The 23,833-nt window shown below is 34.3% G+C and overlaps 3 protein-coding genes across 5 annotated transcripts; all 3 read left to right on the top strand.

The window, feature by feature from the left end:
• The first annotated feature begins 252 nt into the window (after positions 1 to 252).
• LOC132197088 (protein gooseberry-like) lies at positions 253 to 10,588 on the top strand. 3 transcript variants are annotated; one of them, XM_059620145.1, is made up of 6 exons: positions 253 to 335; positions 3,427 to 3,891; positions 9,092 to 9,272; positions 9,335 to 9,474; positions 9,607 to 9,736; positions 10,264 to 10,588. In XM_059620145.1, exons 1-6 carry the CDS (start codon positions 299 to 301, stop codon positions 10,412 to 10,414), a joined length of 1,104 nt encoding a protein of 367 aa, XP_059476128.1. In that variant the 5' UTR covers positions 253 to 298; the 3' UTR covers positions 10,415 to 10,588. The 3 variants fall into 3 exon arrangements, with proteins under 3 accessions (XP_059476128.1, XP_059476127.1, XP_059476125.1); XM_059620144.1 differs by having other exon boundaries at positions 9,323 to 9,474; positions 10,267 to 10,588; XM_059620142.1 differs by having other exon boundaries at positions 9,323 to 9,474.
• Positions 10,589 to 21,525: 10,937 nt separating this feature from the next.
• Positions 21,526 to 22,538, top strand: LOC132197411 (C-type lectin domain family 4 member G-like). Its single transcript, XM_059620690.1, has 4 exons — positions 21,526 to 21,686; positions 21,743 to 21,807; positions 22,054 to 22,156; positions 22,243 to 22,538. The coding sequence occupies exons 1-4, from the start codon at positions 21,599 to 21,601 to the stop codon at positions 22,479 to 22,481; spliced, it is 495 nt and encodes a 164-aa protein (XP_059476673.1). The 5' UTR covers positions 21,526 to 21,598; the 3' UTR covers positions 22,482 to 22,538.
• Positions 22,539 to 22,638: 100 nt separating this feature from the next.
• LOC132197425 (uncharacterized) lies at positions 22,639 to 23,499 on the top strand. The gene is made up of 4 exons (XM_059620715.1): positions 22,639 to 22,773; positions 22,835 to 22,896; positions 22,969 to 23,071; positions 23,125 to 23,499. The coding sequence occupies exons 1-4, from the start codon at positions 22,671 to 22,673 to the stop codon at positions 23,352 to 23,354; spliced, it is 498 nt and encodes a 165-aa protein (XP_059476698.1). The 5' UTR covers positions 22,639 to 22,670; the 3' UTR covers positions 23,355 to 23,499.
• Positions 23,500 to 23,833: the final 334 nt, after the last annotated feature.

Raw genomic sequence — 23,833 nt, 5'->3', positions numbered from 1 at the left:
CATGGCCGTCGGAGAGGGTAAAAAACTTGACACGTCGTTTGCTTTCGCACCCCTCGCAGTTCCCCCGAGGGTGCTTGGCGAGTTTAACGCTCTCAGCATTGTTGACTCGGATCCATTGTTGGGTCGTGGTCCCGCCTTCCGAGTCATTCGAGGCCAATGGACCGTTCGCCGATCCGCCATGCGGGGCGGGGCGTCTTCGGCTCTCGAGGCCCTCGCGCCCACCGCCGGCCGCGGCACCGCAGAAGCGCACAGGTGGCCGCTCCGTCCGCACCTGAGAGCAGCACCTGAGAGCACCACCATGGCACCCTACTTCACCACCGGATACCCTTTTCAAGGTACAGTCACAATTTTTCTGCAAATTATCATATTTAATTTTTATTTTTCTTTTATTTTTTAAATAAGAGTAAAAATCTAATAGAAATTATAATATCTTTTCATTGGTTACATAAGTGGCCCTGAAAAGGGGACCGTGTTTTCACTCATCGTAAGTGAAAATTGTGGTTTTCAAAAGACTGTTAACCACCTGACTTTGGGTGCAAAACAGCAGAGCATACGAGACAACAATCGATTATAAGATCAACAGTTTTAAAGCAGTCTGTGCATTTGGAAAAAGAAACAACGCAGTTTGCTTCATTCCGTGCTTATTTGCAAAGAGAGAAAACAGGAATGAAACAATTTTTATAGAAAATATAATATTATTATCATCCTTTTTTTTTATTATTAATTTTCAACAATTAAATATATATGAATAGAAAAATATCTTTAAATGCATAAAATACTCCATACAGAAAAAAAAGGAATAGAGCTGTGTTGAGCAGAATGCTTTAATTATCATTTATTCAGTCTGGGGATAAAATTTTTTCAGTTTTTGTAAATATCATTTTCATATTTTGGTCACTCTGTCTCTCCGTCCGTCTGAAACGTGTGCATTAGGAAAACGAGAGAGAGGGAATAATAAAACTGCCGCCGCGCGATGATGAAGTGTTTCGTAGAACTATAAAGTCACACTCAACAATTTTACTGCTGCGATTTCGTTGCGCCGAAGACACAAAGTTGCAAATTTATACGACTTTTGGTCCAGGCATACTAATGTTATGCTCCAAAGTAGAGGAAGATCAGAAATATCCCTATACACTCTTTAAAATGCTTTTAGCACAAATAAAAATTCAGTACGTAAATTATTTTTTAAATTTAAAGAGTGGAATTAAAAAAGTATTCATCTTAATTTATTAATTTTATGATTCTTAATATTATTATAGTTAACTAGAAGTACTAACAATAAGTTTAAATAGGGATTTCTATACTTTTGATGAGAGTAAATAACATTCATATAGATTAATCAAGAGCTTAATTTTCATTATACCAATAATTTTCCTATTCAATTCAAATTTAATGATATTTTTGTAAAAACTGATTGCAGAAGATTAAATTGCAGCATCTTTAATTACACAGTCTTTTATTTTTTAAAAGTATCTTTTAAGTTTTTTAAATTTTACAATTTAAATTAACACAATATAACTTATTTTTGAAAACAAATCATTTTAAGTTCAATGAACTATAATATGCCAATTGTAAGATAATATGTTGGAATTTTTCACCCCCTACTCTGAGCAGAGATGAGCAGAAATTCCCATGTTTTTACGAGTTAAATATTCCCTTTAGATCTTTGTTTGGAGTTAAAGGAGGAATTCCTCGGAAAGTTTTGATGATGCATCTCTCAAAAAAGACGAGTCTGTCGGTCCGTTTACGCGGCGTTTGTATATCGGGGGCGTCGATCGCTCTGCAGCAAAGAGAGATATCAGCGCGAGTCAATCTGCGGCTTCTTTCTCGTGTCAGTCGGTCAGTCGTGTTCGATAATTGCGTCCGATAGGGTCGGTCTTTCTCTCTCTCTCTCGCTCGGCGCGAAGTTTAATCCGCGCACAGGCAGCTTAAGCCGTGACATTTTATCATCAGCTCTCTCTCTCTCTCTCACACGCGGGCCTCGTAATATCACACACACGCATCGCACGGCAGAATTACACGGCGGCTCCTTTGATGTGCCGGCGCGCGCGGTGTTTTTAATAACAAATGGGCGGATTACCGACCATCCAGCACAGCCAGCCAGCGCAGCGCCCCTTCATTATTTCAATCAAAACACCGCGCGGCAACCCTTTTCCTTGGCGCACTCACTCCACTCTCTCGCGCATAGTTCCTCGGCCGGCCAATTTTTTCATCTTTCATAACTCGCAGTCGTGGGATTTATTTTATTCACTGGCACTGGACAGCGCGCATAACTCTTTGTCTCGTCCGTAATTATTCCACTTTGAAAACACTCTCATTCATCCCACGGAGTTATTCCTTTTTTTATAATCAAAAATGAAAACCAAAAACATAAATTGTGCAGAAATTAATAAGATCTTATTATTATCCACTTTAACTAATTTTATCGTGCTCGTAATTATAATGTAATATTGTATGTATTTTATAATAAGGGCAAAATTTAGAACATACAATTTTCTAGAAAAATAGTAATCATTATTTGCTATATCTTTTACCTTTTAAATATTAAAATTAAACAAGATATTTTAATATTAATACAAATTTTTTTAGCAAATTTATATATTTAAATTTTTTTATTAAAATGTGTTTACTTTCTTGCTAATGTTGCCTGTTTTTTACTTTTTCTAGGCTGAAATGTAGAACAAAATAATTTTACCAATCTGTATATTTTTTCACCTCCCAATTAATCATTACATCGGTTTTACTTGTAAAATTTATCAAATACAACCTTGTTTTAATTTATAGTTGAAATTATTGGAAAATTTAAATTTAATTCACTTAAATTGCAATGGACCATCGTCAGTTAAAAAGTATGATTAATACATTCTCTGCTGAAATAAATCAACATACATTCAAAATAATATTATTTTTATGATTTAAATTAATTCCTTGGCGATGTGCAAATAATTTGAATTTATTGGCTTTGAAAACAGATTCACAGTGAAATGAATAACTTAATTATGAATAGCTCTAACTTTTGTTACAGATTATAGTGTATATATTTTATTAAAAAAACAACTGCAAGACTATATTTCAGCTTAAATACAGAATCATATTTCATGGGCTCGCCACAGCTCGCTTAATATAACACAAGATCATTAATTAATATGTTATTAATAACAAACAGTGTGACAGATTAAAAATATAATAAGTATACTTCTCATTGCAGATATAATTTAATGAAAGCTTTTATTTATTTAGCAAATTATTAAAACTTACTAAAGAAATTAATAAAAATTACACAAATAAGTCCGTTTTAGTATAGTCGCAATAATAAAAATCGTTTTTTTTTTATATTTTAAAACTTTAAAAATTTTTTCATTGTAATTTTGTTCCGGGTTCAATAATTTTAATGATCATTGGAATTTCTGATGTTTGATTGTGCAGGTCAGGGTCGGGTGAACCAGCTGGGCGGGGTGTTCATCAACGGGCGCCCGCTGCCGAACCACATTCGGCTGAAGATCGTGGAGCTGGCGGCGGCCGGGGTGCGTCCGTGCGTGATTTCGCGGCAACTGCGCGTTTCGCACGGCTGCGTGTCCAAGATCCTGAACCGCTACCAGGAGACGGGCTCGATCCGGCCGGGCGTCATCGGGGGCAGCAAGCCGCGCGTCGCCACCCCCGAGGTCGAGCGACGCATCGACCAGTACAAGCGCGACGCCCCGGGCATCTTCTCCTGGGAGATCAGGGAGCGCCTCATCAAGGACGGCGTCTGCGACAAGGCGTCCGCACCCTCCGTCTCGTCCATCAGCCGGCTGCTGCGCGGCGCCACCAACACCATCGGCGCCAAACGCGAACTCGACGTCACCGACCACCTCATGGCCAAGAACCACAACATTGACACCATCCTTGGGGGTGAGTAAATTTCGTTTGCATTGTAACTTTAATTTTAAATTTGAACAGAACAGTAATTTTTTCCTTTATTTTAAAGCCAAAATAATTTTTCCAATTTTGTTCTATTATCTAATTTTATATATATTTAAAAAAATTAAATACTAATATTTTTATCGCTTATTACATATTGTAACACACAATAAACAAATTTGGTAATGATTTTCACTTTTGTCCTTTTCAAATCTTAGGAGTGGCATTAATTAGGGGAGAGCAGATTTTTCAGTAAAATGTCGGCTTTGCTGAAATTTTATTTTTAATTTAAAAAATGCCAGTTTTTTTAATTTTTTTCCATCCCTTCATCCACTAGCAACAAAAAAGACCTAACTTTATTACACAATTAACAATATCAAAAGTTTATAGCAAACTGAGCACATCTTGTTAGTCCATGCAGGTTTACAAATCAGGTGAAAGTGGGGTTATTACAACAATTTTAAATTCAAGTTAATTACAAAATAATTATAATTTCTTTTTTTCCTGTTATAATTCTTTCTTGATAAAATTAAGAATACAGAATACGCAGTGATTAAATTTGAAGAATCTAATACTTTTATGTTTGTTTGTGAATGCAACAGACATGGGAAATTGGCCTATTTCATTTTTAAAACATATCTGCTTTTATTACAATTTTTTTTCATCTCTGACAATCTCTGATGCAAGTAAAGTTTTATAAAACTTTCCATGTGAGGCGGTCAAGCCAGTTGCATTTTTCCCTTTTTTTACTCTTTTAGTAATAATTCGGTTCATTTTTTTATTGAAAATCAAAATTTCAAAGCAGAATTTTCCTGTAAACTTTCAAGAATTATTTTTAAAACGTTTAGAAAAATAAATTTTCTTTCTTATAGCTAATGTCGGGGTAAACTCGGCACTTCATACTATTCATACTATTTTTTTTTTTTCATTTTAAACCATATTTTTATATTAAGTGTACATTCTTTATTTACCTTTTAAAAATAGTAAATTATAACAATTTTTTTTTTTAATAAAAAGCTTTTATTGTTTTTAATGTAAACTTAAAAATGACATTTTTTTACTATAATATTACTTAATTGATTCTCATTATAAATATTTTGTTCGTCTTCCTCATTTAAACGTGTGTAAAATGTATCTTTAGACAGGAAACACATGTAAAATAAGGACTCCCACATTGCACGTCACAATCAGATTTATTTTTGTGTTGCTTGTGTGAAAAGTCGTGTTTTCAGTCCCATTCATGTGCTTGCCCATCCAAAGCGATTTCTTTTTCTCTCTCTCCTCGATCCTCTCTGACTGAAGAAAAGTCATTCATTTTCCTCTCACCTTTGAGGTCGCCGCGTGTGGCCGGCGCGGCGTGTTTGGTGTCAGGTCGCAGCAGCGCGCTCCCTTTTAATAAAATACATAGATATTATATTATTCTCGCGGCGCGTCTCATACACAGGGCTATTCAAAACCACAAAACAATTTGGGAGAGATCCACACTGCGGGGCACGAACGCCAATCATTTTGTCACTCTTGCTCTTGGCGCGCGGGGCGAGGAATTAATATAACAGATGAGCAGAGAGAGAAACACTCGCGTGAATAATAATTGAATTTCGCGCCCACACACTCGCTTAAATTAATTTCCGCCTAACGACGCGGGTAATGCGATCGTGACTCCATTAGGCAGCAAAGAGAATAATAATACACATGCTTGCGGTAATTGAGAGAGCAATATGCGGCTGTTTAGAAAGAAAAAATAATAACATATTAAAAATTAAAAAATGAAATGGCTTTGAAATATTAGTTTTAAAACAAGAGTATGAATTATAATGCTGTGCTCGACAAAACATTTTATGCTCAAATAAAGTTCCATATGATATAATTAATAATTGTTCTTATAATTTTTATATCAAAATTCAGAAAAGGAAGGAAAAATGATGTATAAGTACATTTCCTCAAGATTTCCTAGAATAATCAAACTTTCAACTTTCCAGCTTTTTCTGAATTGGATATGCGTTGTAAAAACTATTTTTCGCCTATATTTTATTGTATATTGCGCTAAATTTTCTTAAATTTCTGACAAGATTTGGTCAATTTTTAACTGCCTTTCTCCTCATGTTAATTGTTAAGTGCTAAAGCAGCAGCCGTAAAAATTTCAAATTTTTTAAACGTTGTGTTTTGGAGCCGAAAATACTCTAATTTGTGCGAAATTTGTCAAAGTTTCAAAAGCTGATTTAATTTCCTGTTGATTGGTGTTGGTCTCACTTTTTTGCTGTGCAGAAGAAAAATGAAAATAATTCAATTTTTAAACAAAATTCACACAAATTGGGAAAACGTAAGACTTAAAAAAAAGAAGCTAAAAAATATGATATCTACAATTAAAATTAAAAAAACGTTTCTATAATGACACAATTTTTTCACATGTATGTCTAAAATACGAACTTAAAAGTAATAAAAGCTATTCATTTTAATTCTTGCGACACATTTGTAAAGCAATAAATTCGCATTCCTCACTGAATTCAATTTGGATTTTGAATTTGCCGGCGGGGTCGGTGTGCAAGGTGTGTGGGCGATTTGCATAATTATTGGGCCGTCGGTCGGTCGGGCTGCGGCGGCGGCCACCAAAGACGCGCGCTCGCCGGCAGGGGGCCTTTTTATTGGGTGTCGGCCTTTTGTGTTGTGTCGGCAGGTCGTGTCACTGGCTGAGAAATTTATTCCCCAAGTTCCTTCTTTGCTGCGTGTCCCCTCACGTGAGGGGGAGCGTTTTACTTTTTTAATACTCTTGTCCCATAGCGTTTTCTCTCTCTCACTTGTTCTCGCGGCCTTCCGTCTCTCTCCTGCAAGGAGCACGAGTGAGATCAAATGTAATTATAGTTACACGTGTGGGCCGGCGCGGCTCCTTTGAAGTCGCCCATCAACCTCTCGTGACCGGGCTAATTAAATCCGGCCAGTCATCATGCAAATCACACATAAATCCTCGTTAATGCAGCGCCACACACCTCGCCGCCGCCGCTCAATTAATCCGAGACGCTCTCAACACAACAATGCCCAGTCATTTACACGCCATTCGTCATCGCGCGCGTCAACAATCACACCTGAACAAAATAACCACCTCCTTTTTATCTCGCGCTAATTCGACGCCTTTCTTTTTCTTATCGAGATGGATGATCTGAGAAACAAGATTCATTCGACTTGTCAAATAGTCCATTTGATTTATTTGTATTTTTTTTTAAATTTAGTTTTAATAGAGAATCAAATCTTGTAGGGTTCAATTATTTGATTTGAAATGTAAAAAAAATATATAATAGTGAATTTTACTTTTTTAAATAGAAATTTAAATATGCTAAACTAATAATTTTATGTTTCCGTATGGTTGCAGTAGCACATTTTAGGGGGAATTTATGTCTGAAATTTATATCAGATAAAAATTCAAAGAAGTTTAACCCAACCACCGAGTTTTCAATCATATTTGTTGTTCTAATTTGAAAAAAAAAATAGGAAAAATTCCCTGAGAAAAAGAGCTAAGTGTTTTTATTTGTTTTCATTTTTTAGTTTCTCTATTCTTAGAAATTTGATGCTGTGTTTATTTTGTGTCAAATTTCAATTTGGAAAGCTCCAAACAAACAAAAATTTACCTTTTCAGTAAAGTTTTTTATTTGGACAGTAAATTTGATTGACTTGTGGGATGTGGGAAACCGCATGTAGATGATTTGAAGGCCCGGAAAAAAATGCTAGTAATTTTCTTCCTCCGCCTACTAATGAATAACCTCCACTTTCCATCGTGGAGAGGATCTCACATCTGAACCAAGCGAGAGCAGCAATTTGTGGCCCATATTAAGACGTTTCGTCCGCCGCTATGCACGCGGAGATCTGAACGCCCGAAATTCCCTCCCGCAGCACCTTAATCGTTTTTCGCCTCGGCGGCTGCGGCGGTGGAAAGATGATTTATAATAGAAAAAATTCGGTTTCCTTCCAAAGGATTTTTACTCTCCAACGCCAGCAGCCGGGCAGTGTGGAGCTAATTAATTTTGCGCATACAGACTTGTTTACGAGCAGAACGAAAGGGAATAATATTCAATTACGCGCAGGCCGTTCAAATTGGCGTGAAATCGATTTTCTAGCTGCCTCATATAGTCAAATCAAACTTTTCAAAAATTTAAAAAGTATCTCAATATTTAATAAAGAAAATATTAATTTTTATTAAAGGTTTTTATTGGTGATCCACAGGCTAGGGAAATGATTATTTTTGTACAGATTTGAAAACTGCGATTATTTTGTAAAAGAAAAAAATGTAAAGATTTTAAATTTCCTACAAATCGAAAATTAGCTCTGCTTTATTGATGAATACTTTTTAATCCACTGAGTTGAATGAAAAAAATCATAGACAAAACATTAACTTATAAAAATATATATTTTTAGTAATGTGAAAATATACTTTTTATCAGGATTATCATTTTGCCACAAAACATATAAACATATTTATACTTTTTATTGTTAAAGTTGTAATTTAATATGATCTTAAAATTCCAGTCTACGCAATAATTACAAACTTATGGTGTACTGTTGCTTCTATCAATAAATATTCCTAAAATGATTAAAGAATTGTTAAATACTACTAAAAATTCATACAATAGTTCTTATAACAAATGATTTGCAGGTATTTAAAGTGCGATTTGAGGTATGTAGGGGCCCATAACATCGAGTCCTTAGTAGGCTGTTGGACAGATTTGATCCATCTGTTCAAGCTTAAGCACTGGCCTAGTGGGTGGTGCTGAAGTTAGCCAAAACGGAGTTAGCCCTGCTAGTTAGTGCCGGTAACAATTCTGGCTAGCGCCCACCCTACGTACCAAATTAGATTGCACTTTTAAAATTTTGAGTTTTAAAATTGAGTTTAAATGATTCAAATCCCGAGTTCTTCCCTGGTGTTAATGACTAAACTCTTCCAATTTCCACTTCTCTAAAATTAAAAAAAAAACCAGCCGGCTTCTTCAGAAAGCACAGCACACTTGATGCAAGCAATTGTTTTGTCTGCTTGCCTTTGAATATATAAATTATGCAAAAAATACTGTCAGATTTATCTTTCTTATAACAGATTACAAAATTTGAAATTGTAGGCTACCTCATAAAATAAATAAATATCAAAACGTTTAAAATTTTTTTAAATGATCAGAAATTACTTAAAACATAATTTTTTTTTGTTCTCCAGGTTGTTCCATGAGTTCTGGTGACGAAGATTCGGACACAGAGAGTGAGCCTGGAATTCAACTGAAGCGAAAGACCCGTCGCAGTCGCACCACCTTCTCAGCAGAGCAACTCGAAGCTCTCGAACGGGCCTTTGAACGAACGCAGTACCCTGACGTCTACACCAGGGAAGAACTGGCACAAAAGTAAGACCGATTTTTCTCTCTGAAAAATAAATCTAGAGGACTAAAATCAGATTGACTTCAAGGACGAAATTGACGGAGGCGCGAGTGCAGGTTTGGTTTTCCAATCGGCGAGCGCGACTTCGGAAGCAGTTGAATGGACAGCCGCACCAATCGCCCGCGGCCTTCCACACGCCCGACCAACCCTTCCAAACATCTCAATTAGGTCAGTTAAAAAGTTATAAATATTGCAATTAATTATATTTATATAGATTATTTCATCTATTTTTTTTCATTAATATAGAATTAAATTTTTTGAAAACATGAAATTAATTTGTTGGATTTATTTTGATTTCAGGTGCACCATGGGCACATCAGCCCTCATACCCTTCCTATTACCACCAAGACTTCCATCAAGAGCACTCCTGGGCCACCAAAAGGGTCACTGACCCTTGGAGCTCCACCACTTCTGCTCTCACAGATCCAAGGTAGGTCACCTAAATTTTCATTCAACGATTTTTGTCTAAGAAAGTTTTAAATGTTTCCTTTCTTTCTATTTTACGTGAGAAAAATTAAAATAAAGAAAAAATTGAAAAATTGAAAAACAAATTATTTAGAGTTAAAAAAAGAAATCAAATATTAAAATATGTATATTACACTTTTCTATTTACAAAACAATAAACAATTAAAAAAAAACACAGCAGCAAGTAGAATAAATTTTGAATTCAAACTTCAAACACTATGAATTGACCCTCAGTCGTCTTCTTCGACAATATTAAGAAATATTTTTTTTATTTAAGAAGAAAAAACTAATCCAAGCCTCTTTTATTTTTTTTTTCTGTCCACCTATAACAACTATAGAAACTTCTTTTCTTGACAAGAACTATATGAGAAGAAGAAGCAGATGATTTATTGCATTTTGTCTGATTTTTGGCATTTCTTTGCCTGCTCCTTATTCGCGGTGTTATCTGTGCAGATCGACGGCCGTTAATCGAAGTCGTGCGTTTGATTTCAGCAGCCAAGGCGGCTCGGGGCATCTGATGTTCGCGAGCGGCTCCTCTTCCTACAGCGGCTTTGCAGCGAACGGCGGCGGCGTCGAGGCCAAATCCGGCTGCTATCCGTACCTCGGCCAACTGCCCGCCGTCGACTCGGCCGTGCACTGTTGAATCGACCTTCGTGCCCAATGCACCTCCTGATAACTTATTTACCCGCACCAGGCACGACTGATATAATTATTCTCTCTTCGCCTTTTTGTACATTAAAATAAAAAAAGAAGTATAGGTCTCACAAATGCACATTTAATGCAAGATAAAATAAAAACTACCTCTAGTTTGCAGTGCATTTCCTATTAGAGGTGATAATTTATTTTCAGAATATGTATAAATTTGTACATTTTATATATTGACAAATAAAGAGTAATTTGTATGAAAAACTTACAGAAAAATCTTTTCATTGAAATAATACCTATAAAATAAATAAATTTTTTTGAATTAAGGTTTAACATTGTAAAGAAAATTAAAAAAAAAATGCGTTGCAATTTTAAAATAATATTCAGATATTAAAGTTTTAGATCATATTATTAATAATATAATTAAGAATAATAAAGAAATATTTCATTTTTGTGTATTGAAACGTGGCACTACTTTGAATTAACTTTTTTTGGTACTCATGGGTTTTAGCAGTTTCTAGTAGAATGAGATTAAGTTTTTAAATAAAAATTTATGGACAGTATTATGTTATGTATAATTTATTTTTATAATTTGCGGCTGTTTGAAATGAGTATGAAATTGCTTTTGAGGAACAATATTCTGTTTTGGCGGAGCGCACGTGCTGGGCCCGCGGGGCGTCGTCGGGCCGCTCGCTTTGAAGGGGCCGCCGCCCATTAGGTCGCGGCTCTTTCGTAATTGACTCCCCCGCGCTCCGAGATTTGAATTTCAAATGGCTCGCAAATAAACTCTCTTCTTCTTCTTTTCCGAGCTTTTTTATTCCTCGTCGGTGTTTGGACTTATCGACGGCTAATCTAATTACAGCTATTTAGGCCCTCAAATTACAAGGTGCGCGAGCCGCGCGCTCGGATTGCTCGGAGGCGGGGGCGTCCACGGCATTCTCACGCCTTCAATCACGCGCGCCGCGCGCTCATCACCTCTCTATTTTCTTTCTCTCGCGCTAGCTCGGGTGGTCCTTCGTGATCGATGGCCCTTCACCAAATCAACGCGCCTTTCAGCACAGGAATGCGAGCCACCGCATTCTTCCAGCAGACAAAAAATAAAAGACAAAACAGGTGTCTTACGAGGGACTCTCTTTTGACTTTTGACAAGCCGAAAAACAGCAGGGGTTTCAATTCTTTTTGATAGGAGGGGGTTTAAATTTAGAAATTATGACTAAACGGTCGCGTTTTACTGCAATTTTTGAAGAGTTTTAAAATAGAAATATATTTTTTATAAAATGCAAACATATTATACAAAATTTGAACAATACTCATTTAAAATTTCCTTTTTTTACACTATATATAGAAAAAATATCAAATAATTCGGCCATAAAAATTTCAAAATTGCATTAAAAGAAAAACAAATGTATTTTGTATTTTGTACTACAACTGGGGTGCAAAGTCCACCCTTTTCAATACAAAATCCTGCATGCGCCTTCCGACTGAATTTGCGAATAATCCCTTCTCGCTCAGTTCCAGTTTGAGTAAAGTTTTTTTCATATTTTCCACAATTTCTGTCGGTGCAAAATATATTGCCAGTTTATAATTCTCTTTGAGCTGATCTTACTTCTCTTTTTTGCACTTTTTTGGTTTAAATACCAATTTTTATAATGCAATGCGTCTTAAAAAATTAATTAATATTTAATATATTATAGTATTAATTGATTTGTGCCCCGTTTAATAGTTTTGCGAATTTGTATTGAAGATCATTTTTTACAATAAGAAAATTTTAAATTTTTTGTTAATATTTTTTTTGTCACAATGGCATATAATTTTATACAGAAACTGATGATAATCACTGGTCGTTATTCCTTTCCCGATAATTGCCGATTTGCGGCCAAACGTTTTGTTGCCTAAGCTTTCAACGCAGAGAAAGAGGAGGAACTCTGCTGGGCTCTTTCTTTCTTTCATATTTTCCTCCCATAATAACATATCTGTCGTCGGCGGGATGGATAGACGAGGTTGGTGAAGGAGGAATGTGTCGGCGGCCCCGCGAGTTCAGAGGTCGAGCCGCTCGTAAAATAACTTTTAATGCGGCAGAAAAGGCGCAGACTCAACTTTGTGTGCGCCGCTCGCTCGCGTTCGTCTCCGTTCCGCACCACGGCGAATTTTTTCTCCGTATAGTTCAATAAGCTATACCGATCTTCCCTTTTGATCAATGATTTCAGTCAGTGACATGCACATTGATGGAATATGGGAAAATTGACAATGAATGAAAATCTTAAACATAATTTTGTTGAAATTAAATATTTCAGCGTAATTATTTCTTGTAATTAAAAATGCATTTTGTAGAAGAATCAACAGTAAAAGAGATTAATTTTGATTAAGGTATCTCTAATTTTATAAATGTTAATTTCTGTTTAATATACTGGAATTTGTTTTTAATAAATTTGGCAAAGATATTATTGTGTTAATAAAATTGCATAGCCAAACTCACTTGCGGCGGCTTGCGCAGATTTCTCCAGCAAATAAATTTATGTATTTCATTTTTATTTACAGACCGTTTTTAACATTATTCTGGAAATTATTGCCAAAGTCGTTTCAAATATAAATACTTGTGTTACCCACCTTAATTAATTAAGGTTGTATAGACGATCATTTTTTTCCTGAGCTTTTCTTACCAGCTTTTCTTCTGAGCAATGACAATAAGAATAAAATCGGAAAGATACTTTTTTATTTACAATGAGTTTAGGAGCAGAAAAAACATCAAGAGTACTTTTGAAGCCTGCTTGTAAATTGCTGCATATTACAAATTATAATAAAATAATCCATTCAAGCTATGCTTTGCTCAAGGTGCAGCGGCGCAATAACTGATAGTTCCTTAAAAAGGGCAATTTTACTTTTTAACGATTTTTTCAGCACTTGTAAATATTTTTTATTATACAATTCCTTCTCTGACCCCGGAATGCGAGCTTCGCGCCACAGAGGCTTAATTAAACGCCTCCCGTCAAAGAAATTAATCCCCTTCAAGCTGCAGAAAGAAGACAAATCGGAATTAATAAGCCTTGGTATGCTTCCTCGTCAATCACCGCAATTGCATTAAAATGCAAATCATTTTTCCATATTAAAACAAACAGAGCGATTATTCATGTTAATTTTTTTTAATATTAAAAGTGATTTTGGATTTAATGCGAGTTGACCTGCGTCGAGAGAGAGGTGAAAGCAGAGGGCAATTACTCATGACTCTTCTAGCTCGAGACATTGCCGATAATTGAATAATAATAACGCGCTCTCGTATGAAATGAACGCGGCGGCGGTGATTCCACGAAGGGCAAATTGAAAATATATGCGCCGTAAATCTTGCGCGCGCTTTTATCGCCGTTCGCGGAATCCGCGAGCCTCTCAATAAAATAAGCTGCCTGGGCGGCTCGATAATCGTAATACACAAGCGCGCACTTAATTCCGCCCGACCAACCGACCAAGAGCGCACACAATAATCATAATCATCATCGTTTGCCCGCGCCGATCGATCTCGCCTAATTGACTTTGATCTTCGCGGCTTTCGAAACCCAACTCGGGACGATCGTCTTTAGAAAAACACGACTTTTAATACAAGCATCCGCCGTGTTAAATGTTTTCCCCCGTAAAATGTTTAATCAATTTTTTAAACTTATTTTATTAATAACTTTTTTTCGTTTTATTGACCAAATATTCTTAATTTGCAAACATATATTGAAGAATTTTGAAAGCTTGTCAACTCAGAATAGTTTATATATGTATATAAAAATATTTAATCATATTTATGTCCTTTGGCCGCTAGAAAAGTCGCACGAATAAATTAAAATTTATTAGTATTTGCAGGAGACAAATGTGTCATAAACTTTGGATTTGAAAAAAGAAACATAATTTATAAAAAGATATTTCTACAATAATGCATAATATATATATATATATATATATCGTCGGCTACGCGGCCAAATGGCCGATCTGGTAAATACCCCTGTGGGGAAAATGGCTAGTAGCCACTTTCCCCGTTGGGGAAAATGGCAGATGAGCATTTCCGGACAAATTTTTTTTATTGTTCCAATGCATTCAGTGTAAAAATCTGCATCAGAAATAACCATAAAAGTATCAACTTTCTCGGTAGATGTCTCACTATCGCGAGTTCAGGGAGCAAAAGTAAGGCAGTGCCACGCCCCCTTACAGGCAAGCAGGCAGCATTCCCGCTTGCTGAATAATGCCAAAATTGTTTTAAATGCAATAAATGTTAAAAATAATGAAAATATCGAAAATATAAAAAATATAAAAATAAAATTTTAATAAATTTAATAAAATACCTAACATTAAGTAGGAAGTAAAATATCAGAATAAGCTGTAGTTTCGTCAATATTGTTTTCCAAAGTGACAGCTTTTTCATGCATTTTGCATGATAATGCAAATAATTCTTTAAAATAGATATAATTTTAAAATTAAATAAATAGTAAAAAATAGATTTTTTTATTAAAATATTTGACATGCGACCAGAAGCTTTATGTTGTATCCGAGCTAGATTTTACTTCACTAATTATTGCAATTTATAGTAAGTATTAGTAAAACTATTCATGAGATTATAATTAGAAGTGACGCCGGGTCATGTGAAATAAGAAAAAAATGCTTTTAATGCCAAAATTGTTTACTATTGTGCAAATAAAAGAATAAAATTTATATTAATTTAAATAAAATAAAATAATAAAAATATTATAAAATACGATGAATTAAAATAAAATTATATTATAAAATATAATTATCAAGTTAAATTGAACAAAGAAAAGCAGGAAATAATCGCATAAGTGGTTTAATTTCGATTGTATTGTACGTTTTACTCTTTCAGTGTGGAATAAATTCCCTTTAAATTTCTTACAACAGTTGTATATTAAGGTTTAAAAGAAAATTAAGTCTACCAAATTATCTGCAATAACATGCTGAACTTTGGTTCAAATTTTGAAATCTGAACATTAAAAATTGGAGCAGATAATCAGTTTTTTGCTTCTCCTGTAAAATTTAAAAAAAGGCTCATCTGCCATTTTCCCCAACGGGGAAAGTGGCTACTAGCCATTTTCCCCACAGGGGTATTTACCAGATCGGCCATTTGGCCGCGTAGCCGACGATATATATATATATATATATAATATATATATATATATATATATATATATATATATATTATACATCAGGCAACGTTGGTGCTGTAATACAGTATACAATTATATATTCGATCACAATTTTAATTACTATTTTTACTTTCGCAAATATAGTCAACGTATATTAATATACTGGATGAAGTGTTAAGAACAGAAATCTAAATTAAACTTATTGTTTTTTTTATAATTGTTGCTCATTTGTCAAAATTGTTACTTCACATTGTTTACGTATTCAATTGTTGAAAAAAATTTATTAGAAAACCAAATTCCAACACAATTATCTCTTTAAGTTTTTGCTCATTTCTCATTTCTGCGATCAAATTCTTTAGCTACGCTGCGCCTCTAAAATTAAAACGTTATGCAAAAAAAGCGTCCCCTTTCTGTGTGAACGTTGCCTACAGAAACTAAACTTTTCATAACTTAATTATGAAATTTTTATAATTATTTTTACACGACACATATTAAAAAATACATTAAAAAATATACAAAAATAAAACAAGCTACTAGGAAAATCTAAAATTTGGCCAATGCGGTAGTTGCTAAAAATCATACAAAAGTAGCAGCTAAAACAAATTCATTATAATTATTTATAAAATCTCCATTTGACTGATACGCCGTCTTTATCAGCAAGATAATTACTAAACTGTCCAGATTAATCAACTTGAAGTAATTGAAAATATTTTCAAGTTTCAGCTTTATAGTGTTTGATTTGAATTGAGAACTTTAAATCACTTAAAACATTTTATTCTTGTTCTCTCAATATTTTGAATGAAATTTTAATTCATCTGCACTTCAGCTAAAAGCAAATTTTTACATCTCAAAAGCACGAAATTTGAAGATGGATTTGGCGCGGCGTGAAAAGGTGCCTTGGGGCAGACAAATTAATTCATTTGGCGATTGAATGGTGCGCTGTTTATAATATGCATGTGCGCGTAATCGAGTTAAGCAGCCAAATAATTGGTTCGCGCCGCGCAATTAGCGCCGCGCTCAGGACAGACCGCCCGCGGGCGCAGCGTGCGTGTGGCCCTCTTTCTTCCTCCGTGGGCCAAATCGAGACTCGCAGGCCTCAAACAGGTACTCTGCGAACGTCGTGACAAAATCGAGAGCGAACGAAAACGTTATGAAAAAAAATGATCCGCAGCGACCGGTCGGCCGGCGGCGTCGCCGATTTTCAGCCCTAATGACCATAATGATCGGACACGAAATAATATTATGCAGCTGAGGCGCGATTTATGGCGACTAATCATTTCGTGCGCGCGGCACACGCGGCCGGCCTCTTCAAAGAGAAAATATTTTATGTTTCAATTCAAAAGTTGCGAAAAAATGTATATACATTTGAAATCTACAAATAAATAAAAATATTAAAAAAAAACTTGGTCACTTTCTAATTTCAAATTGTCCTGCTTTTCGCTTCCTTTGATAAAAATTGAGAAATAGTTTTTAAGAGGCTCATTATTAATTTTTTTATGACAAACGTTTCAGCCTTGAAATGAATATATATTTATCTACTTCAATTCTTTAATTATGTTTTTTTTTTCTATATTTTATTTTTATTTTCCGTTACTATATAGTAGAGAGTCGGTACTGCACGTTTATATTTCTCAAAAGGGCAAAAGTGAAACGGAGAGCTCCGATAAGGGATCGAGTTTCCACTCAACCCTGGGGCGACTAATTAAGCAGATATGAAAATGCGCAGAGAAAATTTTGATCTCCGCTCAGCCCTGGAAGGCGCAACATTCAACTTGCGCAGCTTATTTTTATCCAGCAACCTTGTGTTAATCAGTATGTAATACTGATTTTTTTCCTGTTCAAGCAAACAACTTTTTGAAAATTAATTTTTATAAAATATCGTGTGAAATTTGATAAAAAAAATTATTTCATTCACATTGAATATTTTAACTTTAATTTTGTTTTTTATAGTGAAGGACTTACGCTTTGTCTGCACACTTAAGTGAAAAAAATGATTGACCTTTCTTGATTTTTTTCCTTTATATTTTTGGTCGCATTGGAAATTCCGCTTTGTTCACAGCGCGAGCAGTGACGCGAAGAAAGCGCAGAGCAAACAGAACAAATTTGAGCGGTGCACGTTAGAAAAAAACGATGGCGCGGAAAACGCGATTCGACTCGGGCGGCTGTGCCGTGGGAAAAATCCACAAGAATGTGAGAAAAGTGTAACATTCAGGGATTCCGGGAGACTTAATAATCTGTCTCAAAATGCTATCATATGCTAGTAAGACAATTTGATTTTTTTAAATAAAAAGAGAGGTAAATGATTAAAAGTTAAAATTTTAACGATTAACATAAATCAAAAAGTGAAGGGTAAAAAATTAATTTCGATTAATTTAAAAAAAATCGTCTTTAGTTCATACATATAACTCTACATTTGAGACACCAAATAAAGCAATTTAACTAATCTTTACTTTTTGCTTTCCTAATAATAATTGTATTTTGACTTATATTTTATTAATAAACATTCAATAATTGTGTTCTTTTCGTTTACTTGTTAAAAAAGGTTTTTTTGTGGAAATTTTTTATTTTTTCTTTAGGACATTGTATAATTAAATTTCATCCAAAGCAAAGATTATGGAAAATTTCTGGGGAAGAATTCAAATCGGCCACATGTATATTTTTGGATTGGTGTGAGGCCACCCAGCTGCATGCGATCTTGAGCGTTGTTCTGCTGCGTGTTATTGTCGATAAATCAAACGCGCACGGCGCATTTGTTATCACGTCGGTGTTTGAAGTCAGCGCCCGCGGCGCACAAAGAGAGACCCGGCAGCTCGCCTGTATTACTTGTGTTGTACGAACCACTAAAGAGCACAAAACGCCCTTTGTTGCCCGCACAGAGATCGCCGCGTGTGTATCAATCTGACTGACTGTGACTCTGAAACATCCCTGATTCCTTTCAATAGACGCTAATAGCGACACAGAGCCCTCCAAAGAGGTCGAAAAGGTTGTGGCATAAAAATATTAAAAAAGGAAAAAATTGTCCTGACAGTTTTCAGCTGGGAATTATGCAGGGAACGAAACACTTTTTCAGCATTATTACATTAATTTGAATGTACACAATATTTTATTTAGCTTTAAAATACAAAAACAGCATTTATTGTAAAAAACATAACACATTTGTACATTAATCATTTTTTTATTAATTTTTTAATTTAATATTTATATAAATTTTTAAGTTTTATTTTGATATTACGTTTTAATATTTATTTTTAATTCATGCTATTTAATAGATTTAAATAAACAACATATTTAATCAAGAATTAATACAAAATTAATTTGACAGATACTGCTACTTACTTTTTTTCAAATGCTAGAAAATTGACATTTAATTTGTATAAATTTTTTCAAGAATAATAAAAAAATAAAATTTTGTATTTATCAATCAATAAACTAAATTTAATGGAAGTTTTTTATTACTATTGAAATACAATTTTTAGCTTCAAAGTCAACATATTAAGAACAAATGGAATAATATCAAAATAATACCAAACAAATTATGTGAGCCAATTTGGGAAGATTGATCAAAATTTAATTAATATGCATAGTAAGGGAGGTAAATCGATTCAGAGCCGCTGCGATTACGCATGCAAAGCAAACAGCAGGAGACGCAGACGAGTTTTGATTTCTGGCTTGGCCATTTCGAATGCTGCGGAAACATCGATTTGACGCTCTTGTCGCTTCGGGTGCGCGTCGAATTTCTTGAATTCTCCGTGCAACAAAGTTGATATTCAATCTGAAGCCTCATTCATAAAGGTTTGTTTAACATTTATCACGGATACCAATTAAGAAAATAAATTCATAATGTAATTGAGATACAAAATTCAACTGTATAGTTGATAATTCATTTGTGGAAATTGTTTTTCATATTAGGTAGATATTTTTGAAAATTATCTGAAAAGAATAATTAATTATAATTAATTCTTTTGGTATTTGCAATATTCATAAGGTCTCAGAGTTTTACAGAAACAGAGCAGTCATTTTCTTTTGATATGCTTAAAATAAAATTAAAAAAAAAAAAATATGCGCCACTAGGTTTAAAATTGCCAATAATTTTTTTATTATTTTTTAATAAATCAATGAAATTTGAGATAACTGTTAAATTTTGAAACATTTTATTTGCAGAAAAATTAAATAATCCAATTGCAATTACATGTAAATGAAGATGTTCTGTACAAAATTATTAATGTCTTTGAAAATAAAAATAATGATATTATATTTTAAAAATACAAATTGACACGTTCAAGCTCTCTCGGCTTGTTTGATCATACACCCTGCTGCTCTTTTCCTTGGACTCACCTGCCGGCTCTTCTCTTTTGGTTTTGTTTGTTTTCGGCACTCAAGGTGCTAACTACTCGTTGCCAATCTCAATTACGCTCTTTCGGCTAACACGCAAGCAAAATCGAATTTTCCACCGCGCGTTCCTCCTCGCAATCATCAGTTATGCGAACGATAGAGCAAAGCAAGGAGCAGCTGCGCGTCTACTTTTCTTGCAAACCAAACTTTCGTATGTGTGTAACTATACCGAAAAAGGGGCGTCACGCCTGATTTTCGGCTCTGAACCGGTCGAATTCGCCACGGCTGCCGTGTCCCGTCCGTTGTCGACGCCAAACGCAGCTGCGCCCTTTTCCGTTTTTCTCTCTCCGCGTTCCCAGCCCGTCATCAACTATCCTCCAACAAACGTCTCGTCTCGTCTGTGCCGGCTAATTTGGCGCCGAAAATTCATTTTCCATGCCGCCTTAAGAGTCTCGCGTGCCGATTAATTAGCCGACGCGAACACCTGTTGCCCCTCAACTGCTCAACGCAAATCTCATTTCGATTGGAGACGCTCAATTTTCTCCACTGGTTCTGTTTGTTTTGGCCCATTCATTTTTTTTCAAAGCTGAAGAAAAAGAAAATAAGAAATAAATTGATTCTTACAAGCAAGAAACTTAAACAAAATATCCCTGGTAAATTTGAAATTTTATAGCATTGTTATACAGTTCATAAAAAGATATATGACTTATTTTTCTCCACACCTTCTCGATTCATTTGACTGAATTAATAATCAAGTCAATACAATTTTTTTACCTCCCTCTTCTCTTACAATTATCCGTCACCAAGATTATTAAACAAGCAAGAATTATACTTAAATAATAACTTGGAATAAAACTTAAAATCTAAAATACAAATTACCTTGAATTTGCATTTAATACGTATATTTTTAAACTTAATAGATTTATCTTGCAAGTTAAAGTGGCTCTGATATTAAATGGACCATATAAATTAAAACAATTCATATGTAATATCTTAACTCTTGTGATCACTTCACATTCACAATGAAGAGTTTTTCTACTCTACTTTTGTGCGCAGTGGCGGTGCCGCCTGTTGACCCCGAGTGCGAGGCCCTAGGTTTGAAATTTACAACTACAAAAATAAATTAAGCTAATGTCTTAAATTTTACATCCGTAGGGCTAGATCACACTCCAATAAATTTGTGATATATTTCTATTTTGAGTTGGTGCAGATATATAATTTTTAAATAAAATTCATATGATGCACAGCAAATATTGTAATTTATAATTTGATTACAGTATTAAAAAACTTAATTTGCAGTCAAAATTCATTTTTCAATCGCTTTAATAAATTTAATGTTCTTTCATGTGCAAAGTAGTAAAAATTACTTAAATTTTTTACCTGAATTTAATAAAAAAAAAATGCACAGTATATTAAATTTAATTATTATATGTAAATGAAAATTATTATTTTTATTTTATAAACTTTTTTCAAACTACCAAAAGTAAACAAGACTGTTATACTTAAAAAACATCTTGCCATGACGTGCCAAAAAAAAATGTATATCTTTTGTAGTATTACCGCTGTATCAATAGCCAAGAATAATTGACGCACCTGCATGAATTGTGTAATCTCACAGTTTCAAGAGACTCTCTGATTGATATATCTGATATAAAGTCCTTATAATGAGCATATAAAGATCAAGACGCATCTTCACAGTAAATTACTTCATAACTGTCACCATGAGGCTTTTAGCTGCGGTTTTATTTGCTGCTCTACTATCGTGTGCTGTTGCAAAACCAATCAAACCAGAGTGCGAAGCTTTATTAGGTTTGGAAAATATATTTATAAGAAGCAAGAATAATCGCATAATTTCAAATCAACAGCACAGAATCTAACGTTGGCCAATTTGGATACAGGCATCTACTTTTATGATGATTTTAGTGGATGGGTAAAAATCAAAATTTATTTGATTATTCATTTATTAATTTATTTAAATTATTGCTAATTGTTTTGATGTTGAATTGAAAAATCAATTGAAAATATCAGCTTTAATGGTAAAAAATTAATTAATATCAAGATTTCAAAATATATAAATGTAACTACTTTGCACAACCTCTTCAACACGTTTGTCTCTAAATTTGAGTTATTAGTCAATAATTTTGCTATAAATAATTATATATTTACTCCTTTTTAGATGTCTTTTGATGCCACATTTGAGTACTGCTCCAACCGTGGCCTAGAGATGGTCACTGCAAACAGTCTGCTTGAAATACAAAATTTGTGGAACATGACCAAAGGTATTTTTTTTTTATAAGAAAGTGCAAAAGCGGATTTCTTTTTGTCTAATTTATTAAATCGTTCTAATTCAAATTTACTGTCCCAGGAACCATCTGGACCTCTGGCCAGTGGGTTTATGACAGCGCAAAGCCACCCGGTGACTTCCGTTGGGTAGGTGGTGCTGTCATTCCCCTTAATTCTGAACTTTGGGCACCGGGGGAGCCTGACACTTACCTCGAAGGCAGGCACTGCTGCGTTCAATGCAACTCGGGCAGACTCCACGACGCCAAATGTAGCGACTGGTACGCGCCTGTGTGTGAAATTCCAACAACATGTTACAAATAAAAACTTTTTATTTTGAATAAAATTTAAATTTGATACTTAACAAAAGAAAATTAATCATTATCATTAATTTGTTACGTCAAAACAAAATGCAAGCAACCTTTCTCACTATTAAACCATCGTGATAAGAAAATCTTTATCTTTAAGTAGGACTGATAATGAAGCACTGGATAATTTGCCGATTCACTCTCAATGAAGTGTTTACAAAAAATGCATCGAACTCTGGTGCTCGTTATTTCTGCTGTGATTTATATTTGCCATGGGATAGAAATTAATCCAGAATGCAGCCAGCTGGGTATGTTGAAATTTCTAAAATTAATTTTGATTAATATCAAAGAATTTTATACATATGGCAGGTCAATTCTTGACACTGACTAATTTGGAAACAGGAGTATACGCCCTTCGAAATGATTCCCTAGTTAGTATAATATTTTTTATTTTAAATTTTAAGAATATTTTTTTATACAAATAATTGCTATTTTTATTTTAGTTTAACTGGAACAACGCAGAATCCTTCTGCAGGTCGCACAACCTGACATTGATTACTTTGAATTCAGATACCGAATTTCGAGTAGTATGGCCATATTTAAACGGTATTATTTCAAAAGAATTATTATTTTCAAAATTAATTTTCTTTTTCAAAAAGCAAATTTTTGGACTTCGGCATCCTACGACCAGACTAGCGAAGGTTTCTTCTGGGGAACAGGAGAATCACTTCCACTGAGCTCCAGCTTTTGGGCCGACCAGGAACCGAACGATTACCTCATAGCCGGGAGAAATGCATGTGTCTTTGGCGCCAACCTGCAACTCTCGGACGAGGACTGCCGCAAACCAAATGGTTTCTCCTGTGAATTGCCGGAGTATTGCTACATTTGAATAATTTAATATTAAATTTCTCGTGATTAGTTTTGGTTATCATTACCTACCCATTGAAAATATCAAAAATTTAAGTGATGAAACAATTTGTAAAAATACTTAAAGGTTAAAGAAATAATAACGTCCTATATTCAAACTAACGGAATTATATTTTGTGCTTTTTTAAGTAGCCATCAATATAGTTACAACCGAAAATAATATGATAAAAAAAATCAAATGAAGAAACTGACTGTGATTTAAATTGAAAATGCGACAAAATATTTTTATCTTATTATGTGTATAATCTTTTTTCCATTGAAGGATAATCTACAATCTTATTTTAATATTTTAAAGCGTTTTAAAGTAAATTTAATGTGATATGATGATATATTTTTTTACCTTTCATATTTAAATGAAACTTCAGACGTTCTATTCTGTTTTCCATCCTCCCCCAAAGCTAAACGACTGTTAATATGCGTTATTAGCGGTCATTGCATTTT

Source organism: Neocloeon triangulifer, unplaced genomic scaffold (genome assembly GCF_031216515.1).
Source record: "Neocloeon triangulifer isolate White Clay Creek 2 clone unplaced genomic scaffold, ASM3121651v1 ptg000012l, whole genome shotgun sequence".
NCBI classification, from domain to species: Eukaryota; Metazoa; Arthropoda; class Insecta; order Ephemeroptera; family Baetidae; genus Neocloeon; species Neocloeon triangulifer.
This window is presented reverse-complemented; position numbering and strand designations above follow the sequence as displayed.

Excerpts from the sequence above, each read along its gene's own strand:
- LOC132197411 (XM_059620690.1), top strand. The coding sequence starts at position 21,599 with ATGAGGCTTTTAGCTGCGGTTTTATTTGCTGCTCTACTATCGTGTGCT. Across the intron at positions 21,808-22,053 it reads ATGATGATTTTAGTGGATGG|ATGTCTTTTGATGCCACATT; the intron begins GTAAAAATCAAA and ends ACTCCTTTTTAG. Across the intron at positions 22,157-22,242 it reads TTTGTGGAACATGACCAAAG|GAACCATCTGGACCTCTGGC; the intron begins GTATTTTTTTTT and ends TTACTGTCCCAG.
- LOC132197088 (XM_059620142.1), top strand. The coding sequence starts at position 299 with ATGGCACCCTACTTCACCACCGGATACCCTTTTCAAG. Across the intron at positions 3,892-9,091 it reads CATTGACACCATCCTTGGGG|GTTGTTCCATGAGTTCTGGT; the intron begins GTGAGTAAATTT and ends TTTGTTCTCCAG. Across the intron at positions 9,475-9,606 it reads CTTCCAAACATCTCAATTAG|GTGCACCATGGGCACATCAG; the intron begins GTCAGTTAAAAA and ends TTTTGATTTCAG.
- LOC132197425 (XM_059620715.1), top strand. The coding sequence starts at position 22,671 with ATGAAGTGTTTACAAAAAATGCATCGAACTCTGGTGCTCGTTATTTCT. Across the intron at positions 22,774-22,834 it reads TCCAGAATGCAGCCAGCTGG|GTCAATTCTTGACACTGACT; the intron begins GTATGTTGAAAT and ends TACATATGGCAG. Across the intron at positions 22,897-22,968 it reads CCCTTCGAAATGATTCCCTA|TTTAACTGGAACAACGCAGA; the intron begins GTTAGTATAATA and ends TTTTTATTTTAG.